General features: G+C 38.6%; 1 protein-coding gene across 11 annotated transcripts in view; it reads left to right on the forward strand.

The window, feature by feature from the left end:
* LOC121907944 (discs large homolog 1-like protein) overlaps positions 1–18088 on the forward strand; it is a 139508-nt gene that overhangs the window by 114049 nt on the left and 7371 nt on the right. For 5 of the 11 annotated variants that reach the window (XM_042427519.1, XM_042427521.1, XM_042427522.1 and 2 more), the window contains 9 exons: positions 1837–1966; positions 2422–2578; positions 3601–3703; positions 3905–4019; positions 4556–4732; positions 5275–5341; positions 9844–9943; positions 13467–13508; positions 17218–17268. In XM_042427519.1, the coding sequence (XP_042283453.1) occupies positions 1837–1966; positions 2422–2578; positions 3601–3703; positions 3905–4019; positions 4556–4732; positions 5275–5341; positions 9844–9943; positions 13467–13508; positions 17218–17268 (942 nt within the window). Of the gene's footprint in view, positions 1–1836; positions 1967–2421; positions 2579–3600; positions 3704–3904; positions 4020–4555; positions 4733–5274; positions 5342–9843; positions 9944–10373; positions 10408–13466; positions 13509–17217; positions 17269–18088 lie in introns of all 11 variants that reach the window. The other 6 variants (XM_042427525.1, XM_042427526.1, XM_042427528.1 and 3 more) reach the window with 3 other exon arrangements.

The raw sequence follows: 18088 nt of genomic DNA on the forward strand, positions 1-18088 counted from the left end.
TAAATCTGAGGGGTCACATTTTTAGCTGCGATAATCACGAAAAAAAACTCCCTGAAATTCTGGAGGGACTGTGTGATGTCGTTTAGTATGTAAGAACAAAATATATGTAACAGAATAAACATAGATGAGAACACACGTCATCCTCCGACCAACCAGACTGAGCAGCGTGAGATTCTTGTTTTCCGCTGTAACGTGAATACTCGACATCAGCATCCCACCCGTCCAAAGACTGCATGACATCAGATCCCTTCAGACGCCATGTTGTCATAGATCCCTCTTCTCTAAAGACCCCCCGAGCTCCCCCCCCCCGCCCCCCCCCCCCCACACACACACACACACACACACACTCCTAACCTCTGAGTTATCATCCTGCTCCGCTGCTGATGTCGAAGTTGAGACGCGTGAAGGACGAGCAGCAAATCCAATCAGCGAGCTGCATCACAAGCTTCAGCTGCTGTCAGTGTGGTCCGGCTAATCCACACAGCATCACTGCAGCACTGGGGGGGGGGGGCGGGAGTGTGGGGGGGGCGGCCATATGTATAATGACGTCCCGCCACAGTGGACAGCAAAGATCTGAGCCAGAGGTAATGAATGAGAAATAATTCAGTTAAGTGCGCTCTGCCTCCATCACAGCAGCTTAGACGCAGAAAGGAAAGGAAATATTAGAATAATAGTGAAACGGTTCTGATGGACCCGAAGCTGCAGGGAGCCATCCCATAATCCCCTGCTCCACTCTCAGATAATAGACGTGAACAGAATCAATTGGCTTTACCGTCCACCGCTGTTACACACAGTCACAGATTCCCTCCAGACGTGTTTTAAAGGGGCCGTAACATGCTGTTCATTGTTTTCTGTCTTATTAAATGTGGCTAAAGTGTCAGATAACGAGGTAAACGTATGTAGCAGTGATGCTGCGAGCTTCATACGGCTCTGAACGCTCGGTTTCCAACAGTTTTTTCTACTTTTGAGACAAGCTGACGTCATCGGTGCAGGGAGATGATATACAGTCAGTGACAGCAGAATGACATCTAACCAGCTACGTTACCGTCGTTATTTCCAGGGCTGTAGTCAACCAAAGAAAATCTTGGTCGACTGAAATCGTACAAAATCTTCAAGTAATTGATTAGTTGCGCGCGAGCGGGGGGGGTGTTATGCTAACCCATTGTTGCTAACTTTGGAGCTAACCTCCTTCACTTTTCCAGCATTTGGGGAAACAACAGACGTGACTTTTTAGCATTTATTAAACACTTTTTTGGAAAATGTTTCAAGTCAGAATATTAATTATAGCACACCTTTCACCTTTTCTTTATGTTTTTGTCTTTGAGTAAATGGAGCTGATGTGCATCTCTCTGGTGTTTCCACTCTTTGTTTCTATCAGTAGAATCATTCTGTTCACTGTGAACTGAGCTGAAAAACAAACAAATCAAACATCAAACAGTTCTGTTGCTTTTTACACACAAATTACACACAAACAGTTTTTGTGATCAGACTCGTTTCACCGGCCGGTTTAGTTTACGACCCCCAGCAGCAGCTGCAGCTCCCGGCCTCGTCCAATCAGGAGCCTGACAGGTGAGTGTGGAGGAGGGTCTGAGCTGGTGAGAAACTGTAGGACCAGAGATAGAAACACACACACACACACACACCTGCTCAGTCAGTAAGTCGGGAGGAAGGAGACGATTTTACTGACAGATTTTTTACTTCCTGGTTTCATCACATACGTGTTGCGTGTTGAAGCTGCATCGATGGATTTACTGGACTGAAGAGTTTAACTGATCGACTCTATGTGTGTGTGTGTGTGTGTGTGTGTGTGTGTGTGTGTGTGTGTCTCTCTTGCAGCCTTCACCCAGCACATGGAGAACCATATCAGCCCCCCCAACTTCCTGGGTCAGCCCCTCCCTCCGCCAGCTTCCTCGGGACGCTACTCCCCGACACCCAAGAGCATGCTGGGAGACGACGACGTCACCCGGTGAGGAGTTACAATCAATACTATTGATTTGTATTTGAGAGTTTGAAAGGTTTGATAACGATGGCAGAAATATAATCACATGTTTTTAAATGTAGATAATGAAGAATAACGTCCAGAATATGCAGCTCGAACTGCAGCAGCACATTTTAAACAGTAAACTTCACTATAAATTAAATTCACATCACTAATAACTATAAAAAAACACAAATGCATCAAAAATGATTTGGATATTATTCTGTGATGTCGTCTTTTTATCTTTCGTGTTTTTGTCGTCTTCTTCTAACTTTTCTTACTTCTGTCCTGCTGTTTGGTTTTTGTCCGTCAAAGCACTTTGTAAACTCTGTTATTATAAATAAAATTATTATTATAAATAAAGTAATTGTTACCGTCAGCTGTGTGAGGTCACATGACGTCAGGATGATTGACAGCTCCTGTCTGTGTCGTCGTGCCGACAGGGAGCCCAGGAAGGTGGTGCTGCACAGAGGAGCGACGGGCCTCGGCTTCAACATCGTAGGCGGCGAGGACGGCGAGGGGATCTTCATCTCCTTCATCCTCGCCGGAGGACCAGCGGACCTCTGTGGAGAGCTGAGGAAAGGAGACAGACTGGTCTCGGTACGTATTCAATTTAACTTTATTTATATTTATTTATATATGTGTGTAAACGCTGAAAACACACGTTAAAAACATGAAGACAATGTAGAGACGCGTCACCACAAACACTCTGATCTGAAGGTTAATTAACTAACTGACACGACGTGTCGTCAGAATTAATATCAACATGTTGGAGGTTTTTTTTGTTTTTTATCATTAAAATGAAGGAAAAAGATCTTTTAGAAAATATCTGAGATGTTTGTTTTGTTCGTGTCTGACAGAAGCGACTCTAACAGACTGACGGTTCAAACACCTCGAACGAGAGCTAAGAGCTACGAAAGGACATAAAAATAAAAATATAACCATCTTTTCACATTGTGACGACAGGCCTGTTGCACTGAACTAAACTAAAATCATGTATTATTAACCTCTAACAGAAAATAAATCACAATTTATATGAAATATCATCTTTTTAACCCTTTCTAGCTTAATGACAGACTGCTATATGTAAACATATTTAACTTAAAATGAAATATTTCAACAGTATTTATTTATGTACAACACATACAGTCACATATACAGCTTTTACTGCAAAACACACAAATAATGCTGCTTTTCTTTCTAATAAAGTGAACTGTACTGTGAGTCAGGATGATGATAACAGGACCAACAGAACCACCGTCACTGTGCTGATAAAGCAGCTTTAACAGCTGAAACACACAACATGAAACTAATACTGACAAACCTTTGTGTCCTTATCAGGTGCAAAACAAACACAATATCTGTAATTTTTCTGACATTAGACAAACACACTTACAAGATTCCTTCAAAATAAACCAGTAATATCTGAAATAACTGGACAAATAATAACTGAACTTTAAGAAACTTAATTACTTATAAGATGAATAAAGATGAAATGATCGACTGACTGAAGGTCATTTCCAGATGAAGTCACGTGTCTCAGGTCTGAGAAGCTGAAACCAGTTGAGTTAAACATTCAGACTGGTCCCAGTTTGCTCAGATGAGCGTGTTGTTGTTTCCAGGTGAACGGGGTGGACCTCCGCAACGCCACGCACGAACAGGCCGCCGCCGCCCTGAAGAACGCCGGGCAGACGGTCACCATCATCGCCCACTACAGACCAGAGGGTGAGAGAGACGCCTGCGGTCACATCAGGGCTCCTGTGTGTCGTTTACAGTCCGTCCAGGATGTTGATTCACACGTTTCATGCAGAAAAGTTTCAAGTCATTTCTTGAATTCACATTAATGATCGTGATGAAACGGTTTCCTGGAGAGTCTGAAATGTCTTTTATCAGATGGTTGAGTGTAAACGTTTGTTTCCTGTTCAGAGTACAGCCGGTTTGAGGCGAAGATTCACGACCTGCGAGAGCAGATGATGAACAGCAGCATCAGTTCTGGATCCGGATCTCTGCGGACCAGCCAGAAGAGATCGCTATACGTCAGGTCAGTACAGAGATAATAAGAACTGTCACATGATCGTTTATTATTAGCACCACAACAGAGGAACCACCTTTTATATTTTTAAATGTTTATATTATTTTAAATTGATATTAAACTTATTAATGTTAATGATTCACCAACAGAAAAGAAACTGCAAATTATGGTTTTATTATTTAGAAAATTGCATATTTATTTTATATATTATATAATTGGGTGAATAAAATGTATTCAATGATTATACTAAATATTTAATTAATGCATTTAATTAATGAAAGATTCATTAAAACAATAACAAAATAATTTATTAGAGAACGTTCACTGAGCTGCGTGTGAATTATATATTTAATTATGAGTAATCAAACTAAGTGTTTATTAAATTAAAATATATTTTTTAATGATTTAAATGATTACGTACTGGAATCATTACATATTTTATTGATTAAAAACTGATAATGATATAAACTCAAATGTTGTGATCTTCACCAGACGGTAAAATAAAACTTAACGATGTATTTTTAACGACCGTGTTTGTCCTGCAGAGCTCTGTTTGACTACGATAAGACCAGAGACTCGGGTCTGCCCAGTCAGGGACTCAACTTTAAGTTCGGAGACATCCTCCACGTGGTGAACGCCTCCGACGACGAGTGGTGGCAGGCCAGACAGCTGACGGCCCAGGGAGAGGTGGAGGAGGTGGGAGTGATCCCCAGCAAGAGACGGTCAGTCGCACACACACACACACACACACACGCGGTCACATGACTGGACGGTTTTATCAAACATCAACGAAAAGATCTGCACTGAACGCTTCGTTAGACTCTTAATCATGTATCTGCAGATACGTCCGAGATACTTTATTCATCCTGAAATAATCTTTGTGACAAAGATGCTAAAAATAATCACATGACGTAGCAGCAGAATATCAGCAGAGCGGATTAAAGCAGGACTTTTACATAGAAATGAACGTCAAGTTCTCACAGTGTTGATGAAGCTGATCACCGTCAGATAAATGACGTCAGTTCAGCTTTAACAAACAAAACCAAACGGACAAATCAGCAGAATTTGTTTGGACAGTATCAGAGCACCTTAAACTATGTTCATGTGGTTCTTGATCACTAACATGATGATGTAATGTAAAGTGATGTTTGAGGGTCTGTAATTCTACCAGATGACAACATGAACCTCACTGAACGTCACTGACTTGTATCAGCTGCTCTGTTCTTTCACTGACCTTTTGACCTTCTGTCCTGTTTGACCGCAGGGTGGAAAAGAAGGAGAGAGCGAGATTAAAGACGGTGAAGTTCAACTCAAAGTCTCGAGACAGAGGGGTAAGTAGCTCTTTATTGTTCTTGTAGCGTCAGAAAGTAGCAGCAGTGATGTTAGAAGTAGAAAATAACATTTAATCTAGAAGATACTTTTAATGCCTTTAACTTTACAGCAACGTCTTTAATGATGATACTGAGTTATTCTGCATGAATATAGAATTAATAGATTATCTTCAGTGTTTTATAAACCCAGTGGTGGAAAGAAACTAAGTAACTAAGTACATTTACTCAAGTTCTGTATTTAACTACAGTTTAGAGGTACTTGTACTTTACTTGAGTATTTCCATGTGATGCTACTTTCTACATTTCAGAGGGAAATATTGTACTTTCTACTCCACTACATTTATTTGACAGCTTTAGTTACTTTTCAGATGAAGATTTAACACAATGGATAATATAACAAGCTTTTAAAATACAACACATTGTTAAAGATGAAACCAGTGGTTTCCAACCTTTTTGTCTTTTGACGTCTTACAAAAAGCAGTGTGTAGTCGGGGTCACATTTCACATGTCTATGAGTTGTTAACAGCTCCACCAAATAGTGATTTTTCCCTCTAAACTTCTCACATGCTTTCATTTCAATAAATGTTCAAATGATCCAATATTTCAGCAAAAATCAAAGATTAGAGAAAAAGTCCAAAAACTGAAAACAGATTTGTGTATCAGAACTTTGTTTTTTCTTCTTTCCTCTCCCATTAATCATCTCACCACCCCTCAGATTTATCTGCTGACCCTTTGGAGGGGCCCGACCCCTAGGTTGGGAACCACTGGACTAAACTAGCTAACTGTATATAAAGTAGTGTAAACTAGCTCCACCTCCAGCAGCTACAACAGTAACATGCTGCTCTAACACTGATGCTTCACTATTAATAATCTAATGATGTCATATATAATAATATATCAGTCAGAGGGACCAAACCACTACTTTTACTGCAATACTTTAACTACATCAAGCTCATAATACTTATGTACTTTTACTGCAATACTTTAACTACATCAAGCTCATAATACTTATGTACTTTTACTGTAGTAGTATGTTTCTTGTAATGGAGTATTTGTACATTATTGGTACTTTTACTGCAGTAAAGGGTCTGAGTACTTCTTCCACCACTGATAAATGAACTGTGTGTTTGAGCCGCAGCCACCTGATCTCCACCTACTAATGAGTGTTTGACTAATGTTTAAAACCAGCTGGCAAGTTAACAGCATGTTGTTGTTGATCTGTGAGACGTTTTCTTCTTCACTGCTCAAACGTCTCAGCAGCCAAACCGCAGCGCCTCCCCAGCACCTTTTTTTAAAAAAAAACAACCCGTGTGTCGCTTTAACACGCGTCGCTCAAACGCCCCGCGCAACCCCGCTAACACACCAGTCTGGTGGAGGGGGGAACAAAACAACATGCATGACCCCTCCTCCTCCTCCCCCCCCAACTCAATCCCCTCCTCCTCCTCCTCCTCCTCCTCCTCCTCCTCCTCATACAGAGAGAAACACTTGACATTGATGTCTGACTGTCTGCTGCTGCCTCCTCTTCCTCCTCACTCACCCCTCCCTCTCTCCTGCAGCATGTGATCTAATGATGTCACTAGCTCCGCCTCCTGCCAATGAGTACTACAGAACAGCAGTTTAGGGTCCGACTCATCGCTCCACACACGCAGCAAATCTCTGCTTGTGTGACGTGTTCCTGGTAACTTCCACAGTGTCGAATCAATCAATCGATCAATCAATCGATCAGTCGATCAATCAAACGTTGGTTTTACAGCAGCTTTCCTGCAAGTTAGTGTAGTTCAAAGTGCTTCACAGACGACTGATGAGCCAATAATAAGACAGAACGAGTGTAGACAATCTGAGACTAATGAAAAAAGAGAACATAATAAAATAAAATAGATTTAAAATCCATAATAATAATCATAATAATCATAATCATAATAATCATAATAATAATAATAATAAATAGCATGGAATAAAAACTAGATAAAAAAGTCAAAGTGCTCGTTAAGACAACAAACATGGAGGTTTGTCACAGCTCGTTAGGACTCGTTTGATAACGAGACGGTCAAAGTAAGAACCTGCACAGCTGACTGATGCTGAAGTTTCTCCTCAGATGTGTTTAATCATCATGTTTAAGTTCTGACATTATAGTTTAACTTGCTGTTTTTGCACGCTGTGTAAAATGTTGTTACAAAGTGCATGAGAACGATATCTGCTACAGTAGATGTGTTGAGTCCTGTAAGATGTGAAGTGAATAGTTACACTAAATTATAATAATAATAATAGAACTTTTCAAACTAGGATCACAAAATGCTCTCTAGTGCAGAGAGACAACATAAAAAGACAAAATAAATAAATAAAATGATCCATAAAGTAAAAAAAAACAACAAGAAGTAAACATGAAGTCTGGCAGTAACACAACAGATGAGACGGTGTCAGCAGACTGAATATTAACTGGAGGAACCAGTTCAGTAATCTGGACTCTGGAGCAGCTAACATGCAGAAACCTGCAGATATAAGAGGCGTCTCTGGACAGTTAAAAGCTCAGTGATGTACTCAGACGCCTGGTATGTAAAGTCATGAGAAGGATTTTAAACTGTTTTCTAAAAGAAACTGGTAACCAGTGCAAAGAGGCTAAAGCTGTGGTTTAAACTATGAGAGGAAATAGACTCGCTGGGAGTCGACTGAACAGTTTCCAGTTTGTCTCTACCTGCCGGGAAAGCTAACGCTAGCTAGCTAGCAGGTATCAGACTGATGTGTTGAGGTATCAGCGTGACACAAACACAGCAGCAATCCTGCATTTTGCCTGGAAAAAAACTATTTAATTTATTGTTTATTTAACACGGACAATGCTCAGTACATTTATCACATTTATTGTTCTTAGTCCAGCTATAAACTCTTCTCCCTGTGTAGTGGCTGCAGGGCCGAGGCCTCTGATGCATCAGCTGCCAAAAGTAAAAGATATCAGTCAGTTGTACTAAATTAAAACATTTGAAATACAAGGTTTAATATTTTAGCCGTATCTGCCAGCCCGAGTTGTTGGTTCTGAGTTTCTGACACCAGAGAAGATCAGATGAACGGCTTCTCTCGTCTCTGCATGTTGTCTGCATGTTCAGTTCCTCCTCGTCCTGCTGCTGTCTGACTTCTGCTGCGTTCACTCTGAAACACCAACAGGACCTCATCACTCAGATCAGCTTCTAGCTCCAGTTTATGTGCACATACAGATGCGACACAGTTACAGGAAAAGAAAAACTCTCCACATCAGTTTCATGCTGGAAGGCAGCTAGTTCTTCTCTTTTATTTTGTTTTTTTATTACGTTTGGCTTTGCTACTGCTAATAAAAGCTTCTACAGAAGGCTGATAATTTGAGAATAACTGAAGTTTTTCTAAGTAGTTTAACATATTTTAACAGAGTGTCAGTACAGAAACTAAAATACTTTCAATTAAACTAATCAGTCAAACTGTTGCATCTGTATTTAACTTTAAATTATACACTAAAACGTTTTTGATACTCAGAGCTGCAGACATGACTTAATGTACTCAAAAAAGTGTTTAGTTTAAGCTTTGTTGCTGTTGGTTTTTGGGTTTTTTGTTTCTTTTAGTTCATGCTGTTAGTCAGCTGATCACAGGCTCAGACAAAAAGCTTGAAGGAGAATAATTAGACGCTCATCACAAGGCTGTTAGAAAGCAGCATCGACGCCTGCACGCTGACTCCAAACCACAAGAGTTTCATCCGGAAAACATTTCAATCCATCTCGGATCTTCATCAGCAGAACGTTTGTAAAAAATAGAAAATACGCCAATAATTTATACGTCATGCAAACCAACAGGCTGACAAACTCTATGATGCTGTGATTAACTGTCCAACATCTCCAAGCAATTAATAATTCAATCAAGTATTTAGATTTGGCAAATTTTTCATGGGCGCAACCCGCATACATCCCACAAATGCATGTTCCTTACAAACGTGGCGCCATTTAAAAGGGAAATAAACAGACTTTCCAACAGTATACAAAGAAATAATCTACCAAACACACATTTCCTTACTTTTTGTGCTACTTTGATATTGTAGTAAGCTAGAAAAAAGAGAAGAAACCTTAAAGTCTTGCACCAAAATGGGGTCTTAATACCCTTTCTATAAAATTTAACTAGATCAAATAACATTAAAGAAAATTAAACACCTGTTACATTTACAGATTTTAACATTTTCAGATGTATGCATCAGGAATATTGTAGTACAGAAAGATATATAAAGCCATCAGGAAGGCTCACCTGTCATCATAGAGCTTGTCAGCATATTGTTCATGATGTATAAATATGGATGAATTTTCCATTTTTACAAACATTCTGACGTGACGAAGGTCGGAGTACGATCGAAACGTCCTGATTAAACGTTTGTGGCTCGGAGTCATGGTGCAGAAAGCCAACCGACATCAGACTCCCCACATCTCCCCTTCTTCCTCCTCTTATTTTATTTTTTTTATTCCATCACCCCCCCTCCTCCTCCTCTTCCTCCTCAGCAGTCCCTCAATGACAAGCGTAAAAAGAACCTCTTTTCCCGAAAGTTTCCGTTCTACAAGAGCAAAGAGGCGAGCGAGCAGGAGACCAGCGACGTCGACCGTAAGTACCGGCGCGAGAGAGAGAAAGTGGGGAGGCGGGGTGGGGCGGTCTGTCTGTCTGAGAGGTGATTGGTCAGCGACAGGAAGAGAGGTCAGCTGGTGGCGGCACGCTGCAAACGCAATGGTTGTCACGGCAACAGGGCCCAGATAAACTGATACCCCATCCCCCCCAAAAAAGCTTCCTTTTGTTCATATTGTTCAAACACTCGCCGTCGCAGTTAACAGGAAACATTTGAGTTGCGACGGCAGAACATTTGATCAGACTTTCCCTAAAATCCTCCTCTTCCTCACTGGAGACAAAATGGCGGCCCTGCAGCCCTGCTGACCCGCTGCGTTCCCTCTGCACTCTCTTACTGTCGCTGGAACTCAGTAACGTTGTGTTTCTTGTGGTTGTTTTCTCCTCGTTGTTCACACGGCTCTGCTGACTTCAGGACAACAGCGACGACATGCTATCCAAAGGCCACAGTAAGTGTCCCCCATCCAACCCCCATCCAACCCCCCCCCAACCCCCCCAACCCCCCCCAACCCCCACCCCGCTCCCAAAAAACTCCCATCAGCCTCCTTCGTCTCCACCAGGAACCTTTTTCAGCATCACTGCCAAAGATGAACTGCAACAGGAACACGTCACATGACTCATTGACGTAAAATAAAATACTGGTTAGTAGATCAGTTCATCGTTGGTTTGGAACCAACATGAAGAAAAATATACAGTGTCTCAAATAGAAAGTCAGCCTCTCCATAATAAACTGTAAGTTTCTTTTTATAATAATAATAAAATAAGGTTTTATTTATAGAGCACAAAACTCATGTTACAAGGCAACAAATACAAACCACAACAGATTATAAAACTGATATCATGTGACCAGAATAAAATAGTTAAGCGAATTAAAATAAAAAGATAAATTCAATAAAAGATTTTAAGAGAATGAAAAGAGTTTGTTTTATACTTTTATATTATCAAATGTTTGGCTGAAGTTTGAAGAGATGCTGAAGTTGGTTCCTGGTGGACACAAAGCCGAAGGTCTTCCCCTCCTCTTCCTCTCTCCTTCCTCCTCCTTCCTCCTTCCTCGTCACCGAGCATCGAGGATCCTCCGGGCTGGAGCTCCATCTCTCTTCACTGTCATAGAAACATCACACGTTCATCTGTTTTCACTCTCACAGCTCACAGGTTTCTTCTTTAGTTCTCACAGGATCTGAGTTTGTGGAGGTTTTACACGTTTAATAACAGACGTCAGTTCCCTTTGACGTTCTCACTGATTCAACTAGAAATGCTTTTTTTTTTTTGATAGATTTTTGTTCAGAAATTAGTAACAATGAGGTTTATTGATTTTAAATTGATTTTATCCATCACCGAATACCTTCCAAATCTGTTTAAAATGTTTACTAGACCAGGAATTACAGTTATCACGTTTATAACAAAATGTTTATATGAAGATTTGCTGGTGAAGATTCTCAACATACACTTTATACATACGTATACTTTTGAAAATTGTTGGATTTTTAAAACATTTGACTCAGTGAGATTTTTCCATTTTTTTGGAATAAATATTCTACATTACGTGTTGATACTGAGATCAAACTGTTCTGTTAGTTTTGCCTCCCTGGAAATTGATTTAGAAATTTTCAAATATAATTAAACTAAGAAATCTTGACTTTTGACTGTAATTTTTGTAAAACCTGAAGTTAAAGGAAGCAGTTGGTCAGACTGCAGTGATGTCACTGTCAACATCTTGTTGCTAGGCAACCATCAAGCAGGTTTGGACCTTCAACCGATGGAAATGTATTAATTTTTTGAGGCAACGATTTTGAAGAATTTTACAATTTTTTTTTTTTTTGTCCCATCAAACGTCTCCCTTTGTTCAAGCTAAATGTTTTGGTTTTGCAGAATTAAAGTACATAACGCATTCATGTTCACAAACATAAAACTATATTTTAAGCTTTATATTGAAGTGAATTTTGTTTGTAGATTACATTCACAGATATTTTACCAGAGTTTTAGAAAGTAAGATTTCTGCGTAATGATTCTGTTTTGCTTTACAGAAAATGAAGAATTGGGAACAAAAAAATCAGTTTGCGGGCATTTTTTAAAAAGTTTTTATTATTTGTGGTTTGCATTGTAAGAAACATTGTTGAAGTCATAACACATATTTGCGTGAAGGGCTGGGCGATGATTCAGTGTTATCTATTTTTAGTGGAATCATGTCATAATGATATTAATATGTTAAGCATTTCACATGATTCTGTTGTTTAAATCAAACATTTTCAGTTAATCTACTGTTTGTTTTTATCAATTAATCGATTGTTTGGTCTGTTTTATGTGACCACTCATCTAAAACCCAAAGAGATTCAGTTTACAATCACAGAAGACAAAAAAAACTAGAAGATAGTCACATTTGAGAAGCTGGAACCACTAAATTTTTGGCCATTTTTTATTTTTAAAAAAAGTCACTTAAACCATTAATTATTTAACGTTTTGTTAATTCTCATTTCTTTAGATTGACAGAATTATTCCAGCTCTAGTTTTACTTACTTGGATAAATGTGGAGCATTTGATTAAACTTAAATGTTAGATGTGACTTTGCAGACATGAGGCATGTTGTGATATCAGTCAGTCTCTCCAGGAAACTGCGATTTTGAATTAACGCAAATTCGAGATATCTCTGCAGTATTTGCATAAGCTGCAATTTTGCAACTGCAACTTTTTGCATGAAATGTCCAAAATCAACAGCCGCCTGTGATTCGGACCAATCGTTGGCGTTCGGTGTGGTGGTAACTGACGTCATCGCAGCATTCAGCAAAGATTCAGGCGCATCATTGACAAAAATGATGCTGTAGACGAGCAAAACAATTCCCAAATGTTTTGCACAACAGTTATATTTGCTGCCAATGTTGAGCTGAAAGTTTATTTAATAAAAGCTTGTAAATGGAACTCAAGTACAGTATTTTCTTTTTAAAGAACTTTGAGTCCTCATGGTTCTCATGTTCAGAAAATACATTAAAACATTAGTAGCTTTTTATCCAAGGAAGTCATTACGTATGACTCTTCATTGGTGGTAGTTTTTTTTTAAAAATAATCATTATTTTCCTTTGCTTGCAATTTTTCTCAATTCAAGCAATTTTACTGCAAAAAGAGCACAATTTTTTAGAATAGCCACTGCAAAATAAAGCATTTTTGGCTGCAATTATCACAAAAAAAACTGCAAAATCCTGGAGGAACTGATCAGTATCACAAAATATTCTGATATCATGGATGTGATTTCATCTGTATCGCCCAGCCCTGTTTTTATGGAAATACAGTAACATTTACAACGGTTACAAGATAACTAGAATAAGACATAATGATGAATATGTAAAGGCATCTGAAAACATGTTTATCATGTTTACCACGTGTATCATCAGACTGAAATATTTGTGATTATTCTGCTGTTGGACTTGAACACCTGGAGTCTTCTGGGCAAAGCATGATGGGAAAGCAATGCTGCCCGGCTCACCCGGTGTTGTCCTGTGTTTTGTTGTGATTCCAGAACACGTGACCTCTAACGCCAGCGATAGTGAAAGTAGCTACCGTAAGTGTGTGTGTCGCTGCCGTCGACGCTGCCTGCTTTTTACAGGAAACACTTGAGAGCTTTCGCACTAACAGTCAGTCTGACACTCGGCTCGGGTGTGAATGTGGTTCACGGCGGTGCAAACACTCCTGTTTCCTCCTCGCAGCAGCAGACGGGACTCTGTTCTTCAGACATGGTTCATCTAATCCAGATTAACATGATGTTATTGAGATTAAATCATCCAGTTAACTTGATCTCTGTGAATATAGAGATTCAAAACCAACACTCATTACTTTTTAATTTTGCTGTGAAGAACTTTTCTTTAACACGTCATAACAACAAATATGTCATAAAGCTGATCAATCACATTTTAATTTATTGTATTTAACTACAGTTGATCCAACTGTATATGATTTATACTTAACTTAAACTTAAATTACTTAAAATTGTAATATTCCAGCAGCTCAGGCGCCAATAAAATACTATAAAATAACCATCTCATAAAAATACATTAACTTTCTGTAATTAAAACACAGTTTATAGCTCTAATTTTACATAAAATCTTCTGTATTTTTTGGCTTTTTAATAATAAATAAGGATGTTTCCACCTGTAAATACAATTAAATTTCTTATAAAATGTAGTGACACTGTTATAATACAAACAATCAGGTTTAAAATGACTCTGCTGTTATAAATTGGGTTTAATTACATTATTTTACATAAAATCTTCTATTTATTCTATTAATCTATATTTAATATAATACAATTATTTACCACCAATAAAATAATTGATTTACAGTTTTTTTTTTAAAACTACTGTCGTAAAACAGATAATCAGGTTTATAATTCCATCAATATACTTAATTTAAGATCATGTTCAGTGTAAAACAAGTTACACATTTTTCATGTTATTTTACAGTAGTCGTGTAAATTCACAGTATATTTTTGTGATTTCATTGACATTTTTATGTATTTTTGAAATACAGTAAAAATCTGTAAAAAAGCAACTTTTTTACAGTGTATGATGCAATATTTCATGTTTTTAATGGATCCCAACAAAATGTCATAATTAATGACAGTTATTTCTGATGCTGTTAGTCTGATAAGAATTAGAAACTTTGAACAGTTTATAACATCCCAAACTTTATTTTTTATAAAGTGAACAGATTTTATTTAGAATATCTAATAATATGTTTTCATTCATTGTTTGATTTTTCAGTAATTGTTTCACATTTACATCAAAATGTTTTATTTGTTCCGCTTTGAGAAAGTCTTGGTCGTGATCTCGCTCACCGTGAATAAACCTGCGGTTTTACAGGACTTGTTGCTATGACAACAGCTCAAGATCATATGAAGCACCTTTACAGAATTAGAAAAAGTCCAGATTTGTGTTGATTCATCAACAATCAGATCCAGTAAACTCAGTTGTCCGTGTGAAGAACAGAGTCCTGAACTGTTTTTGTGACTGAGCCTGCTAACTGCTAACTGCTAACTGATGTCATTAATGAGCACAAACTGCTGATTGGCCAATAACAGCATGACCTCACACACACACACGCCAGCTCAGCTGATGTCCCTGCTAACGCTCGTCGTCCCTGAACGCTGCCTGACAACATGAACGTCTGTCTGCAGTTAAAGCTGTTTGCGTTAAATCTCCTGATTTCTGCATGAAGTCTGGATGAGTGTGTGTGTGTGTGCGTGTGTGTGTGTGTGTGTGTGTGTGCGTGCGTGTGTGTGTGTGTGTGTGTGTGTGCGTGTGCGCGTGCGTGCGTGCGTGTGTGTGCGTGTGTGTGTGTGTGTGCGCTTTAACGTTTTAGCCCGTTAACCTACAACCTGTGTACTCTCTTCACATTCCTGCTGATCAGTTTTTAGATTGATTTCTTCCTTCCTGACAGACATCAGAGGTCGTATTAAACGTCTCAGAGCAGGAAATCACTCTTAACTGCCCCAAAAAATCCTCAAGGTGACGTATTTTAGGACAAGGTGTAAGAGCATCCTATAAAAACACTCCAGACGTGTCCTGACCTGCAGCGATGCTCTGTGAGAGGAGAGATGTTTTTATGAAAGCAGCAGTGATGAATCTTTGATGGCGTTGATCAGTATAGATACAGATATTACACACATAAAGTCCTCTTGGCTGAATCTCAACTTCATCACAGCAGCTCAAATATTTTTATAAGGTCCCAACATGAGAAGTATTCCACTAATTATCATCTGATTATCTCTCTGCAGAAACCAATGAAATCAATCTATAAACAGTAAATAATAATAAATAACGATCAGCAGAAGAACGTTTACGTCATTTATATTTAAAGAATGTGAAATGATTATTCAGCTGCTGTAGTTTATTTACAGTTTATCTGTGAATCCTTTTTTTTTGTAAAAAGGTTTTTATAGATTATTTGAAGTTTATGAAATAAAATATCCCCACAGAACATAGAGACGTATCCTGACATGCTCAGAAACACACTGCTGCTAATATTAAACTGTCTTATTTATCCTGATTCTTCAAAACTGCCTGTAAAGACTCGAATGAGGAGAAATCCTGTTTCTCTTTGGTCCTGTTTACACCTGGTATTAACATGTGATCCTTTTTCAAAGACTCGTTGGTTATTAACCGGACTGAGTTATGCAGCGATCTCTCCGCAGCGTGCATTTACACACCAGACACAGCAGCATAACTTCATTGTTTAAATGTCCGACAGCGTCGGTCAGGATCGATTAATGTTCTTCTACACGTCCAAAGCAGCATCCTGATAAATCCTGATCTCATCATGTCCAGCAGCAAAACTAAACACCGTCGTTATCAACTTGACAGGACAGAGGAAACTATCTAACAACGTTTAGCTTCTGAAATATGTTTTTAGACAGACAAGCGAAAAATTAATGGTTTAATTTCTATTCTAACTGTTGGTTTGAAGAGTGAAACCGGTTAGAGGGAAACGGGAGGTGGATTACATTTTTAATTCACATGAAAAACTAAATAATTTGTTTATCTTGTTTATCAAACCAGTTGAACAGTTTTGGACGGAGGATCTTGTGTCTAGTCTGTCAGAAAATAGAGGACGTCAGCTGAGTAGGCGTCCTTCAATGTGGTCCAGACCACCTCCGAATGTGGTCTGAGTGATCGGATCTCAATCCGTCCTCAAACCTGTATTTAGAGCTGCTGTCCACTAGTGATGGGATCACCTGAGACAGATGTTAATACCAGCTGTAAACTGGACCTTTGTCTCTGAGCCTGATGAGAGAAACCAGGTTTCTTTATGAAAACAAATGTCGGGATGAAAGTCTTTCAGTTCGTTTCTATAAAGACGTGATTTAGTTCATTAAATCATCACCGGAACCAGAAACTCGTTCAGTTAATTATAGCAGAGCTGATAAACTTCAGGTCTTCATCACATCCTCAGCTCTCACTTCACCCTCTCATCCCTTCATCCTTCATCCTTCATCCCTTCATCCTTCACCCCTTCATCCTTCATCCCTTCATCCCTTCATCCTTCATCCCTTCATCCCTTCACCCTCTCATCCTTCACCCCTTCATCCTTCATCCCTTCATACATCATCCCTTCATCCTCTCTGGTCTCGTGTCAGTGCTGCTGACTGTTCATCACTGACCGTGTGTGTGTGTGTGTGTGTGTGTGTGTGTGTGTGTGTGTGTGTGTGTGTGCGTGTGCGTGTGCGTGCGTGTGCGTGCGTGTGCGTGTGTGTGTGTGTGTGTGTGTGTTTCCAGGTGGGCAGGAGGAATACGTTCTGTCGTATGAACCCGTCACTCAGCAGGAAGGTAAAGATCACTGACTTCACTTTCTACACATGATGGATGTTTTTTATTCAACATATTTACTTCGACTCAGATAAAATAGATTCAGATCATCATGTTTAGAAATAAAATCCACAACTAGAAGACTTAACATATATCTTTTCAATCAAAGCAAACAAAAGTAAAACTTTATTTATATCACGTTTCATTGAGCGACTGTGGAAGTTAAAGGCACAAAAACTATGCAGATAATCTACAAAATGACACATCAGACACACGACAACAGTTAAAACAAACACAAATAACAAGACATGTGAGTTAAAAACCGTTTAAAAAAACAAGAATAAAATGATAATTAAGAGCAGAAACCTGACGTCTCTTGGTTTAGTTGTGAAAGACGTTGGAGCAGATCTAACATGATTCCAGCTTCACCGATGTTCAAGAAAACCCTGAGAATAACCAGACGTTAACATCTGAAATGTCGCTTTTATTGTGGTTTATTGTGTCCTTGATTATTTTAATAAGAATATTAACTAACTGTTCCGTTACATAAAGAGGCAAAAAGAATTAATTAACCAATAATCTTCATTAATTCTTGATTGATTCTTCATGTAAGTTTTGCTGAACAAAACGTTCACTTTTTGCACATGAAATAAATATTTCTTTTTGTATCTTAAGAACTTAAAGTTGCTTATTTTATGGTAATATAATATTTTCTACAATGTGTTGTTGTTTTCTGTTATTTAAAAAAAATATATAATATATATATAACTTTAAGCTTTATATTAATGGAAGTAATGTGCATCTATTATTATTATTATTATTATTATTATTATTATTATTA

The sequence above is a fragment of the Thunnus maccoyii genome, chromosome 12 (genome assembly GCF_910596095.1).
Source record: "Thunnus maccoyii chromosome 12, fThuMac1.1, whole genome shotgun sequence".
Lineage (NCBI taxonomy): Eukaryota > Metazoa > Chordata > Actinopteri > Scombriformes > Scombridae > Thunnus > Thunnus maccoyii.